We start from the raw sequence: 19308 nt of genomic DNA, 5'->3' as shown, positions 1-19308 counted from the left end.
CGCCCGAACATTTGCTATGCTAATTTGACTACAAGACCGAAGTTCTCTGACATTTGACCAAGGGTCAGTCATGTTGGCCTGTGGTCAAGCTTAGTTGATCGGTGGTCAAGCTCAGCTGATCAGTGGTCATCTAACAGCAGCACCATCGTGTCCAAAGGTTTTGTCCCGCTGGTATACAGTTGTGGGTACTGGTAAATACGTGTCAATACATTAACATTGTGGGCGTGTCTACGTGATATAATGTACGTCACGCCAGGCTTAATAGACGTCTCGTTGGTCGAAACAAACGTCCCGTCAGTCATATACACGCCCCGTCAGTAATGATAAACGTCCCATCAGTCATAGATTATAGGTTATTTTTTTTTTCGATTAATTCACGCTGGTCGGTCGCAGGGCATATCTGGAACCACACACGCCCCCCATTTTGTCCGTCATTTATGTGATCCTAATTAGGCTTGGACATGCTGGGTTGACCAAGATGACGTCAGATAAATTACTGGGTCGTGTCAGGTTGACCTCTGACTGACCCGCATGAAATCCCGTAAAGCTGACAGCTAACAAATATAAAAGCCTTGCTGGTGGTCATACGTTATATTTGTTTCTATCATTCTACAGTATATTCTTTCTTCAGGATTCTTTGACCCCATCGTATATCCTAACCGTCTATCAGGACAGCGGTGTATTGAAAATATTTAAATCAATAACGTAGGCATAGCAGTGTGTATATATATGTATATATATATATATATATATATATATATATATATATATAATATATATAAAGGGGTCAGTGTGTGTATGCATATGTATATTTAAAAACTACACTGTATGATGTTAGCTAATAGAAATGCAACATTGTATCTCGCTGTGAAAATACTTTTGTAACGTGTAACATTACATTTGTGTGTAGAAGTACTTTTGTTACATGTAACATGATATTTTTATTTTGTTACAAAACTAGTTCTCCTGTCCCATCAGGCAGCCGGTGCTGGTTGTGACGTCACGAAGTCCCCGGATGAAAACAAGAACCAATTTTTTCCTGGCCAACCTGGCAGCTGCTGATTTGTGTGTCGGTCTGATCTGTGTCCTGCCTAACCTCTTCACCTTTCTATACCCGGGCTGAGTTTCTATCAAGGTAAAATAATAATCTGATCTGTGTTTAGCTCATTTTAAAACATTTCTTTAACCAAGTTAAGTGCGGCAGGGTAAAAAACGTATTTCGGGCTAGGGCTAGGGCTAGGGCTAGGGCTAGGGCTAGGGTTCTGCTGTTTATTTGTAAACTCCCGCATGCGCAGTACCATCGAAAATATCGCTGCGAATGAAGGCGGTAGGTTCTCTCCTATGCGCATGCGTATCTTTCCGGCTAGAATCGGCCAAAAAATAATCTAAAAAAATATCCCTTTTCCTGTATTTTTTGTTGTTGTTTTTCCCTTCATTCCCGAGTTTAAACAGGAACTGAAAATGTTACTTTTTACCGAGGTCATGCTATAAAAAGATTCTCAATTTACGAATCGAGGGCGAGATCTGGCTAAATTTTATTAACGATGGACTCGTCCTCTGCGCCAGGTTTCTATAAATTACATTCCAGTTCTATTTTTGGACTTGTCCTTCAGCTAAAGATGTCTTCGTCTTGATGATGTAACGACTCAATCGTATTTTGTTTTTGATTTTGGCTAGGATAAAACTTACATGTTGAAATAACAGAGATTTCTATATTAAGATTGACCCTCTAACATTACATAAGCTGTGATATAAAGGTAAATGACACGTGGTATGACACGTGATCTAATAACCTGGCGTAGGAGTTTATCTATCAGCCATGAAAACAGAAGCGTGTCCCACTGACCAGGATATAGCCATCCATGTTTGATCAGATGAACCGATCAGTATTACAAGAGGGATTTAAACCACTCAACCATAAAAAACAACAGGTTTTCATGTTGTGTTGTTTTACGCTCGCATGCTGCGTAGGACGATTTAGATACGCATAGGAACCCATAAACATTTCCTTATCCATACTAAGATCCACATATACACTCATACTCGCCCATAGAGTCACATACCCACTCATGAACACACCCACACTCACCCACACATAGCCTCACATACGAGATTTTCTATATGCCGTCAGTAAACCACACCTCCCAGTTATGGTCCATTCCTCATGAGCCCTCAACGTTTAATGAGCTGATCTTTAGTTCCGTCTTCTTCGTTTTCGTTCTTAATTTTAGTCTTGGAAGGGATCCCCTCCAACAGAATTAAGGATACGTGTCAACTGGTTATTCGCCATTGAGGCCATTGACTCCAATTTCAGCCTGCTTTTCTTTTTGGATTTGATTCCATAGCCTTTGCCCAAACAAGAACAAACTACAAGGCAGCAGTTGTTTGATTTTGGAGTTGTCTCTCCAAGATGAGTGGCTGTATCGAACCAAATCTGACCGGGGATTCGAACGTATGACTTTTCGGATCAGCAACCACGAGCTTAACCAACCCGACCACGCCGACCTCCTAGTTTTGCCTTTAGGCGGGAAAGTTTAGCCTTTAGGCGGGAAAGTTTAGCCTTTAGGCGGGAAAGTTTAGCCTTTAGGCGGGAAAGTTTAGCCTTTAGTCGGCAAAGTTTAGCCTTTAGGCGGGAAAGTTTAGCCTTTAGGCGGCAAAGTTTTGCCTTTAGGCGGGAAAGTTTAGCCTTTAGGCGGGAAAGTTTAGCCTTTAGGCGGGAAAGTTTAGCCTTTAGGCGGCAAAGTTTAGCCTTTAGGCGGCAAAGTTTAGCCTTTAGGCGGCAAAGTTTCGCCTTTAGGCGGCAAAGCTTTGCCTTTAGGCGGCAAGGTTTAGCCTTTAGGCGGTAAAGTTTAACCGTTAGTCGGCAAAGTTTAGCCTTTATTAGCCTTTAGGCGGCAAAGTTTAGCCTTTAGGCGGCAAAGTTTAGCCTTTAGGCGGCAAAGTTTAGCCTTTAGGCGGCAAAGTTTAGCCTTTAGGCGGCAAAGTTTAGCTTTTAGGCGGCAAAGTTTAGCCTTTAGGCGGAAAAGTTTAGCCGTTAGTCGGCAAAGTTTAGCCGTTAGTCGGCAAAGTTTAGCCTTTAGGCGGCAAAGTTTAGCCTTTAGGCGGCAAAGTTTAGCCTTTAGGCGGCAAAGTTTAGCCGTTAGTCGGCAAAGTTTAGCCGTTAGTCGGCAAAGTTTAGCCTTTAGTCGGCAAAGTTTAGCCTTTAGGCGGCAAAGTTTAGCCTAAAGTTTAGCCTTTAGGCGGCAAAGTTTAGCCTTTAGGCGGCAAAGTTTAGCCTTTAGGCGGCAAAGTTTAGCCGTTAGTCGGCAAAGTTTAGCCTTTAGACGGCAAAGTTTAGCCTTTAGGCGGCAAAGTTTAGCCTTTAGGCGGCAAAGTTTAGCCGTTAGTCGGCAAAGTTTAGCCTTTAGGCGGCAAAGTTTAGTCGTTAGGCGGCAAAGTTTAGCCTTTAGACGGCAAAGTTTAGCCTTCATGCGGCAAATGTAGCCTAGCAGGGCTGAAGAGTTCACAGTGAACTCTTCTAGGCAGGTCAAGAAAACAACCGACCCATCACGGCACTGTAACGTCAACAAACGGATTAACACTGGATTATATCCTCACGTGATCATTTTTCTTTTGAAACGGCATTTGGAAATTAAGATTCAGGGAGATTTTCTGACGCGTTTAAATCCACAGCGTAATCAAGTTATGGGATTAATCTCTTTGATCACTTCTCTCACAGAGGTGTGATCGGCTTCAATGATCACATGCCTAAGTCTTGGGTGGCGTAATGCAGCATGAGATCATGTTTGTTTAATGATGGGGTATCGGGTCATCCAAATTAAAAGTTCGCCACACCTTGAAGAAAGATTAGTTCTTTATTCCGTACATAACAGCAGAACATCAAGATGAAAGGTATTTTTTTTTCATCATACATGTCGCAAATCACGCATCACACATCATACAATGTTTGTATCTCATACAACATTCACACTCCGTGGGGTGTACCAGCTTTATCATAATTTAAAAAAAACACAAGAAAACAACTCGACATAATTATCTAATCTTAATAAATCTTAATTAATTGAAATTTTCAAAAAGAAACTGGTGTTTCAAAAAGTAAACTAAGCGGTGGGAATGCTGAAACATAAAGTTATTTTGAATTTATGAAAAAATGGGGGGGGGGGGCTTTGTGTTGATGTTGTACGATAGGGTAAGAGTGGGGTGGGTAAAGATCTATCCAAACCTGACACGACTTCAGAACTAACCCTAACCCATTCCTATGTAATATTAAGTATAGATAGATTAGAAGTTATTTACTGAATGATATTTTGATGTTTCATCTGCTCAACTACAATTTTTAAAATAAAACAGAGGTTTTCTATGACATTTAAACATTCACATTCAGACAAATCGTAGCAGAGATTTTACTTTTAGATTTATAAAACACGGGCTGTCAAATAAATTCTATTTCCGGTTTCTGTACCGGGGAACAAAACACAGCCTCCCGCCATGTTAGGAAGTGACGTCAGTATGACAACTACGAAGCTCTATGGTTACCAAATATAATCCCTAAAATATCAAGGGAGAGCACCCAGACTATTACTTTAACAAAGATATCACAAACAATAGACTGAGTCGAACTCTGGCCTGTACAATATTTGGTGCAAATAATCTAAATGTCACATACTACAGGGGGAGGGGGGGGGGGGTCAATTTTGGGAGGGAGGGGAGGGAAGGAATTCACGATCAAATAAGGGCGAGACAAAACCATTCATAATACCTTAATAGAATGTACGATGGTAGGTGGGGAGCTGGGGGGGGGGGAGGATTAGTCCGAGAAAGTATATTACAGTTCGTAACGTTTTCAATTTCACCATTGTTTGTATCAGACAATCACAACCACAAACACCCAACCCCCTTTCCCCATATATATAAATATAAATATAAATATAAATATAAATATAAATATAAATATAAATATAAATATAAATATAAATATAAATATATATATATATATATATATATATATATATATATATATATATATATATATATGTAGACCTGTTGTGATTTGTGAGAATAGGAACGATGGACACGTGCATTCTGATATGTGAGGACTAGTGAGGACAGTGGGGGTCAGTTGGTTCATTGTATTCTTGTGGAACATTGATGCATTGTTATGTGGAGCATTTCTATTGATTCATGTAATAAAGAGATCAATGTAAACCTGCACTTCCGAGTATCTGTATTGTAGTCGATGTTGTGTGCTGGTCAAAGATAGCACGAGTAAATACACTCGGTAACATTCGGCACTGCAAGTAAATAGACTCGGTAACATATATATATATATATATATATATATATATATATATATATATATATATATATATATATATATATATATATATATATATATATATATATATATATATATATATATATATATATATATATATATATATATATATATATATATATATATATATATATATATATATATATATATATATATATATAGTGGGGGGGGGGGGTGGGGGGGGGGTGGGGGGGTGTGTATGAGAAATGTTACATTTCTGATTGTACTTTGGAGTGGCTGTTTACAAATTTAGACCGAATTTGACAATGACTCTAATTATTCTCCCACAAATATTTGATCTTTGCTATGTTATTCCACCGGTTCTGTTGACTGTCCCCAGCCAACAAATGTTTACAACTCTTGTGTTCTGTACTCTTTGTTTTGTTGACAACTAAAGACATGACACCCTAATGTCCGTTCATTTCATCTTGTATTGGTGGCCAACATCACACAGCTGTCCCTCAATAAACAGTTTCAATTTCCACTGTACTCATGTGGACACCAGCGAGAGTACATGCCCTTTGGCAAGCAGTGATTATGTCCCTTGCTGGGCGTGAACCACGGGCCTACACAAAATGGCGTCTCTTGTTGCACTTAGCGACATGGCGTCCATTACACGTGCAGGATATAGACAAGACCTCATTTCCTGCTGGAGGGTTCAAGGCCACTCTCCGAACATCAGAGCTAAGTGCAGTAAAGGCACATGTGTCCTGGTCTGTTTTTGTTAATTAAACTATGTCAGAGGTCAAAGTTTAGTTAAACCTCGGGGGTTAATACCCAAATGGATCACTTGATCAACACACATCAAGTCGCTTATATTAAGTGTCCGCCAGAAAATAAGACCCCCCCCCCCCCACCCTCCAGCTAATCTCCACCCAGACCTATCCTAAGCTTAAGTACTTGAGTTTTGTAGCCAGCATCCCCACCATCCCACCCCCTCTGTCTTCACCCACCCTTGGCTTTACTGTGACCGTTACAAGAATGTCATGTAGCCGCCATCTTGAAAAAAAACAACTTCCGGTTTTGTCTGGGCTCTATTGAAAACATTTCCCCAGGTAAAACTTCCCGTGTTTTGGAACTTAAAGAGGTCATTAGCTGAAGTGTTACAACAACCACGACCATGTGACAAACTGAAGTGTAACAACCACCATCACGTGACTATAATATTACAGTATCTCAAAGAACGACGCCCCAAAGTATCTCAAAGAACGACGCCCCACAGTATCTCAAAGAACGACGCCCCACAGCATCTCAAAGAACGACGCCCCACCAAAGAACTACGCCCCACCAAAGAACGACGCCCCATAGTATCTAAAAGAACGAAGCCCCACAGTATCTCAAAGAACGACGCCCCACAGCATCTCAAAGAACGACGCCCCACCAAAGAACGACGCCCCACCAAAGAACGACGCCCCACCAAAGAACGACGCCCCACAGTATCTCAAACAACGACGCCCCACAGCATCTCAAAGAACGACGCCCCACCAAAGAACGACGCCCCAACCAAAGAACTACGCCCCACCAAAGAACGACGCCCCACCAAAGAACGACGCCCCACCAAAGAACGACGCCCCACCAAAGAACGACGCCCCACCAAAGAACGACGCCCCACCAAAGAACGACGCCCCACCAAAGAACGACGCCCCACCAAAGAACGACGCCCCACCAAAGAACGACGCCCCACAGCACCTCAAAGCACCACAGTATCTTAAAGAACGACGCCCCACCAAAGAACGACGCCCCACAGTATCTTAAAGAACGACGCCCCACCAAAGAACGACGCCCCACCAAAGAACGACGCCCCACCAAAGAACGACGCCCGACAGTATCTCAAAGAACGACGCCCCACATTATCTCAAAGAACGACGCCCCACCAAAGAACGACGCCCCACATTATCTCAAAGAACGACGCCCCACCAAAGAACGACGCCCCACAGTATATCAAAGAACGACGCCCCACCAAAGAACGACGCCCCACAGTATATCAAAGAACGACGCCCCACCAAAGAACGACGCCCCACAGTATCTCACATAACGACGCCCCATTCCCGAATGTTCAAGTATAACCTACCACAGCTTACATTAAAACGATTACAATAATTTTTCTTTCCACTCGGAAGTGCATCTAAAGCAGCTCCATCTTTAATCACTGGCCGTTCAACCACGAATAAAAATCAAAATTGTGGATCAATGCGGGATATAAAGTCTTGAAAAAAATTATGTTCTGGAACATTCCGGCTAATTCGTAGAAAATTTGAGACGCTTCGAATAATTTTAAAACGGCAGGATGCCAGATCAGAGAGATTAACGGACGATGTTTTGTAAAAGGTGTAATTAAGTAGCCGGCATCACGGCGTATTTCTGATTGAACTCGAGGATTGTATTGATTGAGTTGATAGATTGTTGATTGAGTTGATGAATGCGCACGTTGAAAACTGTGATCCATCCTAATCAGGTGGTTGGAGACTGGTCAGTTAGGAGCTGACCACTCGACAATTCTAGCAGCGTTGACGTCAGGGCAAAGAATTCAGACATTGGGCTAACAACACGGATATATCAGATGAGAAGACATATGTGTATACATTTCGTGGATAAGTCAACAGGCATGTACTGTAAATAGAACAATGAGTACGTTCAAGAAGTCAGCATGATCTGTCATTAAGATTATCAAAACCTTTAAACGTGCATCAGGTACCGTACAACGGCGCTGACCATCCTGTTAATCTCCACACACACACACACACAACGGCGTGCTATTATCTCAAAACCCAACATAAACATGAACAGGAAACCGGTTGTCCTGTTTGAAGTCCAGAAACTACACATGCCCTTGAAAATCGGAATGGTTAAAAATACATTGGTTTGGGCGTGTTCACTGAACTATCAAGGCTAATTGGCGATTACATAATTATTTGTGATGTCTTTCTTTAAGAAGCCACATCTCGGCTCATAAAAGAAGCCAAAGTTTTAAAAAAAGTTTTCATTAGGAGCACACAAATAAAATAAAACAACATTTAATGCGCGGTGACATTTTTTTTTACTTTGGTCTGGCTAGAGTTAATCATGAGTCCAAGAAAAGCGACGACAATTTAAAGAAAAATGTTTACTATAAAAAAAAAATCAATTTAAAAAAAATTGAATAACGCGATTAAAAAAAATTGTCAGTAGTCGATGTAGGCAGTTCTAATGTCTCAGTTTAGTGTAACTGATGTCTGTGTCTGCTGTGAGTACACATTTGACTGTACACTGCCTTATGTTTTACTTTAGGCACTGTACACAAGTAGGTTGGCCGGCTACAGGTCCACGTGCATTCAGTTCCTACATTCAGCATTTTTAAGTAATGTAAAATGTAACAAACCTTCCCCTTCTTGTAACAACCTTTCCCCTTCAAGTAACAACCATTCCCTTTCATGCAACAACCCTTCCCCTTCATGTAACAACCCTTCCTATGTTAGCCCTGCCCTACCTTTTCACTAGGGCCAAGTCTCCTACTCATTTAGTAACATGGCAACATATATCTTTAAACTTTAAATTTCCAACAAAAAAAAGCTGATCTAATTATGATAATGCACAAAACTTGTTCAAACATTGTCTGACTCAGACTTGGTCAAATATTGTCTGACTCAGCACAAAACTTGGTCAAATATATATAAGGTGTGAGAGGACATGGCCAGCTTCCGGTCAATGACATCACACGACCTACTTTGTCAAATGTACTCCCATGGTTTCTTATGGCCCATCCAGTGTCTATAACACGCGGGAAACATAAAACTACCACTACGTTACGAGTCTTGACATTACCTTTCTTTTTCATGAAGGTTCAGAACAAATGAATAAAACATATAAAAACAATCTATCCAATCTAAACTTGCTCCGTCAAGTTAAAAGGGACGCAACAATGAATATTTGATTAAACCCCTTTGATGTCGCTCCATAGTGATGACATGTCGTTGACACTAAAATGGATTGACGTCTGCATTTGACATGTCACAGTTTCTGTGGCAGTAAATTAAATTGGTGTTGCTATGGTAACAATTTGTTTTAAAAATGTGTGTCTAGTAGCTCATTATACCAATGGTCAATGATGAGATGAATTATTTCCTCATCACAAAATATTGTTCTTGCAGGTTTTGATAAAGGTTTTTCAGTAAACAAAAAGGTGCTAGATCTTGAAGCATGGATTCTTGTATATTGATGTACTACTAGAACACTTACAAAAACGTATCTTACAGAGTTGTACTACAAGTGTAATTTTTATGGGTAAACTTTCAGTCCAGACTTTTGAAATGTATAATGGGACCTACAGCCAGTCTTTGATGTAAAAGTACCGGAAATTGTCTGACGCTGGTCTGATTTAGCTGTGTATTATTAGGATTAGTGACTGATTGGTCCGGAATGGATAGGTTGGTTAGTACTCTTAGATTGTGTGGTGAACCTTAGGAGTCCACAGTTTATCTTTTCAATCTTCACACTCTAGCTACAAGCCTACTGGGAAATTCGCACCAGTTTATGCTGGACTAAGACGGTCAAGGGAACTTAGATGGAGGTCTCCGTGGAAAAAATCTAAACAGGGTTAGTGTCGTACTATAACGGTTCTCAAAACATACAGGGAGTTCCTATCAAGACTCGGGGGATAAAACTCATACGACAGACACATGTCTATACATGCTGACAATGTGATATGATTTATCTTCTGAAAGTTTGATATGCTAACAAGTTGGCGGTGAAGCTACACTAAAAACTACGACACTACAGTGGTATGTAGAGCGAAGGTTCTCAAAGATGTAATAGCTGCGGATCAATCAATTAAGAATCGATAATAATGTAAAAAAAATTACATACGAATTTATGTAAGAAAAATTGATGGCTGTGAATGACAAAATAAATCAACGTAAATAAATAGGCATTAGAATATTGGCTCATCAATTTTTCGATCAAATATGAGACATGTTAAAAACTGGTATACGTTGATTACAAGTTTTAATGTGAAAAAAATGTGAAGATTTCCACATATACTGACTCTGACCTTGATTTATGGGGGACGGGATGATGGGGGGGGGGAGAGTTTGAGTGGACTTTCCATGTTTGATGTCAGATGACCTTGCTTTTATATGGGGCAGGGGATGGGGAGGTGAGGGCAGAGTTCGAGTGGACTCGATGTTTTTTGTCAACTGACCTTGCTTTATGGGTGGGGGGGGGGGGGGGGGGAAAGGGTTCGGGTGGACACTATGTTTAATGTCAGCTTATCAGATGTATTCGATATCGTGGTCAGTTCGTATCTTCTGTAACAGGTTGGAGGTCAGGGGTCACTGTGCTGCCAATTAGATACCTATTCTTTATTGGTTTAACATGCTCGTCCTCGGTAAGATAGGGGCCTGTTTTCAGTAGAAACAAATTTAACTTAATTAGCGTCACTAATTCCTGCGGTGTTCTGTTTTCTGTCCACGTAGTCTGGCCTTGATGTAGAATTAGCCAACCGTCGGGGATTAGAGTTCATGAGCAATATGGGCTAACCTAGGGGCTTCATCAGCAAGTGTTCTTACCTCCCCTTGTAAGCTTTTGAAGCCGCCACCAAGTGTGATTCTGTTGAAGACAATATAAAATATTTATACCAGATAAATCTAGTTGCAAGCAGATTAATGAGATTAGGTTATTGAATGTAAGTTTAATCACAATAATTAAGGAAATCTACTTGTTAGTTTCTGTTGGTAGGGCTGCCTGATGATCGGAACAAAATATTGCAATTAGTAATTTAATTACAAGATTTTGGATGTGAGCTCTTTAGGCCACGTGTAAGATCCCCATTTGATGTTACAGGTTTTGTAAAACTATACTGCTGTTACACTCATCCCTAGAAGGTTGAAGACAACTTGTGATTGCAGAGTGACTCTAAAGATTGTGTTGTTTTATTGTGAAAATGTTTAAGAAAAAGTAACGAGCCCTTTCAAATCTGATTGTCCATGTGGCAGGTGAAGTAGATGCTGGTGATCTGATTGTCCATGTGTCAGGTGAAGTAGGTGCTGGTGATCTGATTGTCCATGTGGCAGGTGAAGTAGATGCTGGTGATCTGATTGTCCATGTGTCAGGTGAAGTAGATGCTGGTGATCTGATTGTCCATGTGGTAGGTGAAGTAGATGCTGGTGATCTGATTGTCCATGTGGCAGGTGAAGTAGATGCTGGTGATCTGATTGTCCATGTGGCAGGTGAAGTAGATGCTGGTGATCTGATTGTCCATGTGTCAGGTGAAGTAGATGCTGGTGATCTGATTGTCCATGTGGCAGGTGAAGTAGATGCTGGTGATCTGATTGTCCATGTGGTAGGTGAAGTAGATGCTGGTGATCTGATTGTCCATGTGGTAGGTGAAGTAGATGCTGGTGATCTGATTGTCCATGTGGCAGGTGAAGTAGATGCTGGTGATCTGATTGTCCATGTGGTAGGTGAAGTAGATGCTGGTGATCTGATTGTCCATGTGGTAGGTGAAGTAGATGCTGGTGATCTGATTGTCCATGTGGTAGGTGAAGTAGATGCTGTGCACAGCGCCAAGACGAACCGCCTCTGTATCTAACGCCAGTCAGATACACATCAAGCGTTCTTCTTATTTGAACTCGAGGCTTCTCTGGTTATCAGGCATATGCTCTGCCATCCTGCCACACCATCCACAAGACATCACCCCCCCCCCCCCCAAGACATCACCACCCACTCAATGTCATTGTGACAGGATCATCCTGTCATGACACCTAACATTACCCAACACCTAACGAAACCTTTAGAACAAACGTCAGTGTCGAACGCGCATGCGTAGAATTTCACATCATCGTTCCCCGTTAGTGCTCGTCAAGCCGACATTTGTTATGCATGACGTCACTTCCTGGTTTCAAACAACGGCTGTTGATGACTACAGAAACAGTGTTGGTGGTGTTCTTGTGTTGTCTGGCGTTGTGTCTTTTGTTTTTGGGGGATGTTGGGGAAACCCAGCGAGCAGGGGGTGGTAGGGTACTGGATATGAGTCGAACAAACAGCTAGACACAGACCCTAGGGGTGAGGGGACTGAGGTGAGGGGACTATTGTGAGGAAGTTTGTGTCTTTAAGGGTTCTCCAACTGTGTTCTTCACGACGCCCTTGTCAGACTCCCCTTGCTCATAAAATTATTTGACCTCACCTATTTTGTATTTCACATTTGAGTTCTTTTATTTTAGTTCTTTAGTCATAAGTGTCATGTCTTGTTTGTTTTAAATACAAATTGTACTCTACCCAGAGTGTCTGTATGTTTGAAAACTATTGTCTTACATGCCATGTGATGGACTATTTAGTTAAATAAGACATTCAGTAACAGTCACCTTTTGTGGTAACTTATCAGCAGTTACCCTATGATTTAGCTATTCTGCAGAAAAAAAAATCCCCAAATATAGACCGAAACTTAAAAGATTGACTTTAAAAATCCATTGTTGTTGTTGTTGTTTCTTCTACAGCAGAGAGATCTACCCACAATTCGTTTTAATTTTACATTTGCAGGGGGAAAAACAAGGAGGATTGAAAGAATTATTAGATTTAATATGGTTTTAATAACGGGGGAATAGTATTAACCTTAAAGCAACTACATTTATATGCTAGAACAATTTGTTTGTGTTTATTGAGTTGGTTAGAACTCTAATCAACTCGTAAACAACATTAGATGTGAGATATATGTTAAATAGATGATACTTTTCTTCTTCTTCTTTGTTCTTAATTTTTAGTGTTTGGAGGGATCGAGCCTTATCTGCCAGAGGGTTTGAACTCGAGACTTTTTTCGAATTTATCAACCATGAGCTTTGCCGACTCGACCATGCTTCCATCACAATTAAGGATTACGTGTCAACTGGTTATGCGCCATTGAGGCCATTGACTCCGATTTCAGCCTGCTTTTCTTTTTGGATTTGCTTCCATAGCCTTTGTCCAACCGAGAACAAACTACAAGGCAGCAGTTGTTTGATTTTGGAGTTGTCTCCTAGAAGAGTGGCTGTCCACAGCTAATGAGCTTCATCTGTCCGAGGGTTCGAACTCTAGACTTTTCGGTTTAGCAACCATGAGCTTTACCGACTCGACCACGTCGACCCCACGCCGATGATACAATCCTAATCTTGTTTTTGTGATAGATTCAGGATTTTATCACATCCTCTCTTTCCTTCAGGCCATCATCTGGCTGCTAGCCGCGGTCTACAACATCCCGCTCTTGATCATCTTCAACACCTTCACAGACGAGAATAACGACCGTACCAGACTCTGCTAGACATTCATTCGTCTGCTGGTCTTGATACAGATCACATTTGCCGTCTGCTTGTTGCCGCACCACGTACGTCTGCTGTTGACGTACTGGGAGATGTACCCGTCGCCGACCTTCAAGCTGAGCTTCTTCCCGCCCTTCGCTTTTATCTGCATGTACCTCAACTCTGCCCTCAATCCTGTGCTCTACAGCCTGTTCTCGGAAAGTTTTCGCAGGAGTCTCAGGGAACTTGTCCGCAGACCGTGGCACAAGTGGAGGTCAACCACGACCAAACACGACTATCTGACCTCCAAAAGTCGGCTGACTGTCAACTGACTGGAGCAGGCGGTAATATGTTTACAGATAATCATCTTAAAGACGATTTAATGACAATCAAACATCAAAATAGCTTGTTATGTCTCGGTATTGTTTCATAGACAGCCTCGTTACAGAAATAACTTCACTTGGCGATATTTACACAGTCCATCTTCCGTCTTCCTGACCCAGCTAAAGTAAAGTTGACATTTAATCAGACGCTAAATGACACTAACACGACATTAAGACATCTCGCTCAACTAAATAGGTCATGGTTTTCATTGTCATTTCCGGGTTATTTATTTTATTTCCTGCTGGTAAAAAAAAATTAGCGGAACGTTTCACAACTTCGATGCGAAAAACCCAAAGTCAGAATGTATTACATGTGGTGGTCGTTCAAAGCGACTTATTAAAATACTCTTCACTTTGGATGTTAACGTTAACGGAACATTTTTTTTATAAGTCTCCAGTTTTTCAGTGTTGAAGCTCGCCAACAAATACAAGTGCATTTTCTAAATATTTTAATTTTGCGGTTAAGGTTTTTTTTAAATACTTCAATTTTGTAGTTCAGGTAAATGTGTAGGTGTCTGGTGATCTGTAGGCGACTACACAAGGAACCAACACCAACAAAAGTATCACAACGCAAGAATCAACACCAACAAATGTATCACAACACAAGTATCAACACCAACAAATGTATCAACACCAACAAAAGTATCACAACACAAGTATCAACACCAACTAAAGTATCAATACCAACAAAACTATCAACACCAACAAAAGTATCAACACCAACAAAAGTATCACAACACAAGTATCAACACCAACAAATGTATCACAACAAAAGTATCAACACCAACAAATGTATCAACACCAACAAAACTATCAACACGAACAAAAGTATCAACACCAACAAAAGTATCACAACAAAAGTATCAACACCAACAAATGTATCAACACCAACAAAACTATCAACACCAACAAAACTATCAACAGTACGAAAAGTATAAACACCAACAAAAGTATCAACACGAACAAAAGTATCAACACGAACAAAAGTATCAACACGAACAAAAGTATCAACACGAACAAAAGTATCAACACGAACAAAAGTATCAACACGAACAAAAGTATCAACACGAACAAAAGTATCAACACGAACAAAAGTATCAACACGAACAAAAGTATCAACACGAACAAAAGTATCAACACGAACAAAAGTAAAGTATCAACACGAACAAAAGTATCAACACCAACAAAAGTATCAACACCAACAAATGTATCAACACCAACAAATGTATCAACACCAACAAAAGTATCAACAGCAACAAAAGTATCAACAGCAACAAATGTGGCAACACCAACACAACTATCAAAACTATCAACACCAACAAAAGTATCACAACAAAAGTATCCACACCATCAAAGTATCAACACCAACAAAAGTATCAACACCAACCTATTTCAAAACTACGTCACATTTATTTCTAATTTTTTAAAACATGGCTTAATAAGTTTGGCAAAGTTTAACTCATATCAAACACAAAATAATGATTTATAAACAAGAATATACGATTTTCAATACTTGTCATTATCAAAGACAACATCAGTAATGAATATCTTTTAAAACAATGGAACTTTACAATCAAAGGGAATCACATTCATTATATATCAATCAACATTTAGGATGAACTTTGTACTCAACACGTGACATCAACACGTGACGTCAACACGTGACGTCAATACGTGACGTCAACACTTGACATTAAGGCATCGTAGTAAAAACACTTGAGGTCCTTTTAAAGTCGATTGGTCTACTGAATACACTGACCCACTTATACCCTGACCCACTAAACTCTGACCTACTCAACCCCTAACCCACAAAACCCGTACCTACCTAACCTCTAAACCTCTCAATTTCAGTCTCACCGTACTTATATCTCACTAAACTCATTGGCTCATAAAGCCCATGACACACTTATTTTGTCCAACCCTTACCCACCAACCCTTACCTACCAACCCTTACACACTAACCCCTGGCACACTAAACCCGTGACCCACTTTACTACATGACCCACTAAACCCCTAGCCTACTAAACCCGTGACCCACTTAACTACCTGACACACTAAACCCCTAGCCCCTGGCCTACTAAACCCGTGACCCACTTAACTACCTGACCCACTAAACCCCAAGCCCGTGGTCCACTAAACCCGTGACCCATTTAACTACCTGACCCACTAACCCCCTAACCCACTAGCCCCCGACCCACTAAACCCGTGACCCACTTAAAGACCTGACCTAGCATTCCTTAAACTATTTAACTCACTGGTAAAATCCTAGACCTATTAAACCCCTAATATTGAGACAATATCGTTAGCTGCTGTAGTACACTGACCCACAAAAAACCTACAACTTAAATCTCTTTTCAAAGATAGGTTTTCCGCAAACCGGAAATGTAGACAATAATTCGTCATAACAAAAAACATCACACACGTCATGACAAGAAACAAAAACATCACAAATACACCGGATGTCAACAGTAAAAACAAAACCAAATCTAAAATAGAAAATATTTGCTGCCACAAGACATCTCAATCAGAAAAATGCGCAAAAATGTTTAGCATTTCGCAGCTGCACAATAGAGACCAGTTTAAAAATAAAAATCACAAAATCACTCAAATTAGAACTTGTAACAGATTTGTATTTAAACAGCAGCTCTTTTATTGTTTCTCAAAAGCAAACTCTAAAGACCCCTAGTCTTAAGACTACAAGTTAACAATTCTACTAGTTGAATACTTAACTAGGCTTCAGGCTTGTCCGTGCAACGATATCTTCTATATATATATATAATTCTCTTCATGCAGACCGTAGAAGACATTACGCGGCTGAGCCACCACCCTCATCCCCACCTGTCAGGTGAGCTGTGGTTCACCCCGAATGTTTACAATCGTAGAGCCAGGTAGGCTATTACTATTAGGGGTAGGGGCAGATAATTTAGATTTAAAAAGGGGAGGTAATAATTTATGCCATAATTATTGTCGTCTGTAAACTGACTTCACTGACGGCTGCTTTCACGGATTTCGCGGGAGGGGTGGGGGTGGGGAGGGAGGGTGAGTATAATCGTCTTTACCAGCTACTGATAGTGTTTTTAAAGCAAAATATTTTCAGTCGCAGCATTGGTAGTGAATTATGAATTACTGAAAAGTAGAAAATAAAACAACTAAACAGCGGCGTATGCTTACGGCGCGGGTCAGCTCGTAAACGTATAATTTAAATTTTTCTTACTAACATGTTTACACCTGTAATTATTTTAAAATTCGCAAGTCGAAATCGACATGGATATTATATGGTGCAACTAATAAATAACTGTATTTGTAAACATCCAAGATTTTGAGGAAATTAGTCAAACACGGTAATTAGAAACAGAATATTTGATCAATTCGAATTTTAATTCGTTAGTTTTTGTAGTTGATTCTACAACTTTAAAACTTTGAAAGATTAAAATTGAAATGGTAAAACTATCCCTTTATTTTAAACACCATCTAACAATAGCCATTATGTTTTTAGATCACTGTTCTCCACCAGATCATAAAAGAGAGACTGTGAAAAATTTGTTGAATTATTTATACGATTTTTTTTCTGGTTGGTAGGTGTGTAAAAAATATCTACCGTCTGGACTAAAATCTTTTCCATTATTCGGTGTTTCATGGCGTCAGGACAGCCAGATTTGGATCAATTTTGAAACGTATTTTTAACCAATACAAAATGTTGTCATACGTTTTGTTTACAATACATTGGCAACAATCTTTGTTGTGACTTCAGGTCAGAACTAGACCGAACAAGGATTCATGCGCAACAACGTATACATTTCACACGTACAGTTATCAAATATTTATTATAATTTTAAACGGCAAAATGTTGGAAATAGTCAAATACTATTTCACACAAAAGCCGTTTTATAAATATCGATCATTCAGAAAATATCGATCTCACTTTCAAAACTTAACTATACATGGCAATAGAGAAACAGAAAGAAAAAATGTATCTTCAATTAGCTGCAAAATGTTTGAATGTATGTTGTTCATCTCGTGTTCTATGTTCTTTCTAAGCTGCGCGGTTGCGCGGCCGCGCAGTAGTTTTGAAGCTACCGCGCTGTCATTTTGTAAAATACATATATCATTGTACAAAAATTTAAAACATTATATTTAGAAAATTAATTAGGTTCGTATGAGTAGTAAATGTGCCTACACTATTATGGAAAGTTTTGCAAGTCTGTCAAATATTAGTTTCGTTTCCAAGCAGAAAGTATAAAACATTAATGCTAAACCAATTTAAATATTTACTCATCATTACCTTAGTACATCAGCTAACCCTGGATTTATACGTGTACTCTGCTTCACCTATAATCCTTACTACACCACTGTTCTGAACTGCGCCTATATACTACGATTGTATGTTGTGCTCTACTGCACATATAATTGGTGCTACAATACCCTATCAACATTTCATCCAGCTCACTAGTCAAACTACAGCTCTACATTTTGTGCTATTGCTCGTATCAAACGAGACGTAAACTTTAATTGCTAAAGTGAGTTTGTGCGGTAATCAAACTAAGGATCATTGTGATCTAATGCTGTATCAGTTTCTTCCACGCATCTTTTGTGGAAATACTTTTACCAGAGTCCAACCCTCTCCCCCTAAAAATTTCAAGCCCCCCCCCCCAGTCAAGAAACACTATTGTGTACACACACAGTTACCTTGCTAAAGAATAGTCGTACTCAAATGTTTATTTTTTTGGGGGGGGGGAGGGGGGTAGTAAAGTAAACATAGGATCAAGGGCGGGCGGGATGTGCCCCGGGGCATTTTAAAACGGGCCCGCAACCCCAGATTAAAATTTTCATTTTGAATTTATTTTCTCCATGGATTTAAGGCCTTGGTATGGAGGAGTGGTGAAATGACAACCATTTAAAAAAAAAACCGCCGTTTCGGGGGGGGGGGGGGGGGGGGGGGGGAGAGATTTTTTCCTAGGGACCCACCTGAATTTTCCCGGTCGACCCGCGGGCCGGTCCACCCCCGGGTAGGATGAAGAATATTCGTATGGTTATGGCTATAGGTTATACATTTGTGTCAGTTTTGTAGGTAACAATTTCAGACTGTGTCAGACTTGTAGGTTTGATTTCAATTGCTTATAATCAAACATACGATTGCTTGTTAAAACATTCAATCATTCAAGGAATGAATGTGGGATATAGCAATAAAACAAAGTATATAACAACCCTCGCTTACCCGCTGATATATTATGGTACGTTTATCAACATTGAGAAAAATAAAAATACAAATACAATTAGGTCAAGCAGATGGTAATAAATCGTTAGACCCGTGAAAAAAGTTTATTAAAGAACATAATTAATTATGTTA

General features: G+C 40.0%; 1 protein-coding gene across 1 annotated transcript in view; it reads left to right on the top strand.

Moving 5' to 3' along the window:
- LOC131952363 (uncharacterized) overlaps positions 1-7090 on the top strand; it is a 45407-nt gene extending 38317 nt beyond the window's left edge. The window contains exon 4 of the mRNA XM_059314976.1: positions 6679-7090. Within this exon, the coding sequence (XP_059170959.1) occupies positions 6679-7090 (412 nt within the window). The remainder of the gene's footprint in view (positions 1-6678) is intronic.
- The last annotated feature ends 12218 nt before the right edge of the window (positions 7091-19308 follow it).

The sequence above is a fragment of the Physella acuta genome, unplaced genomic scaffold (assembly GCF_028476545.2).
Source record: "Physella acuta isolate Inbredline_101_S28 unplaced genomic scaffold, ASM2847654v3 ptg000870l, whole genome shotgun sequence".
Classification (NCBI taxonomy): domain Eukaryota; kingdom Metazoa; phylum Mollusca; class Gastropoda; family Physidae; genus Physella; species Physella acuta.
The sequence above is the reverse complement of the archived record's forward strand: the minus strand, read 5'-3'. Positions and strand labels throughout refer to the sequence as shown.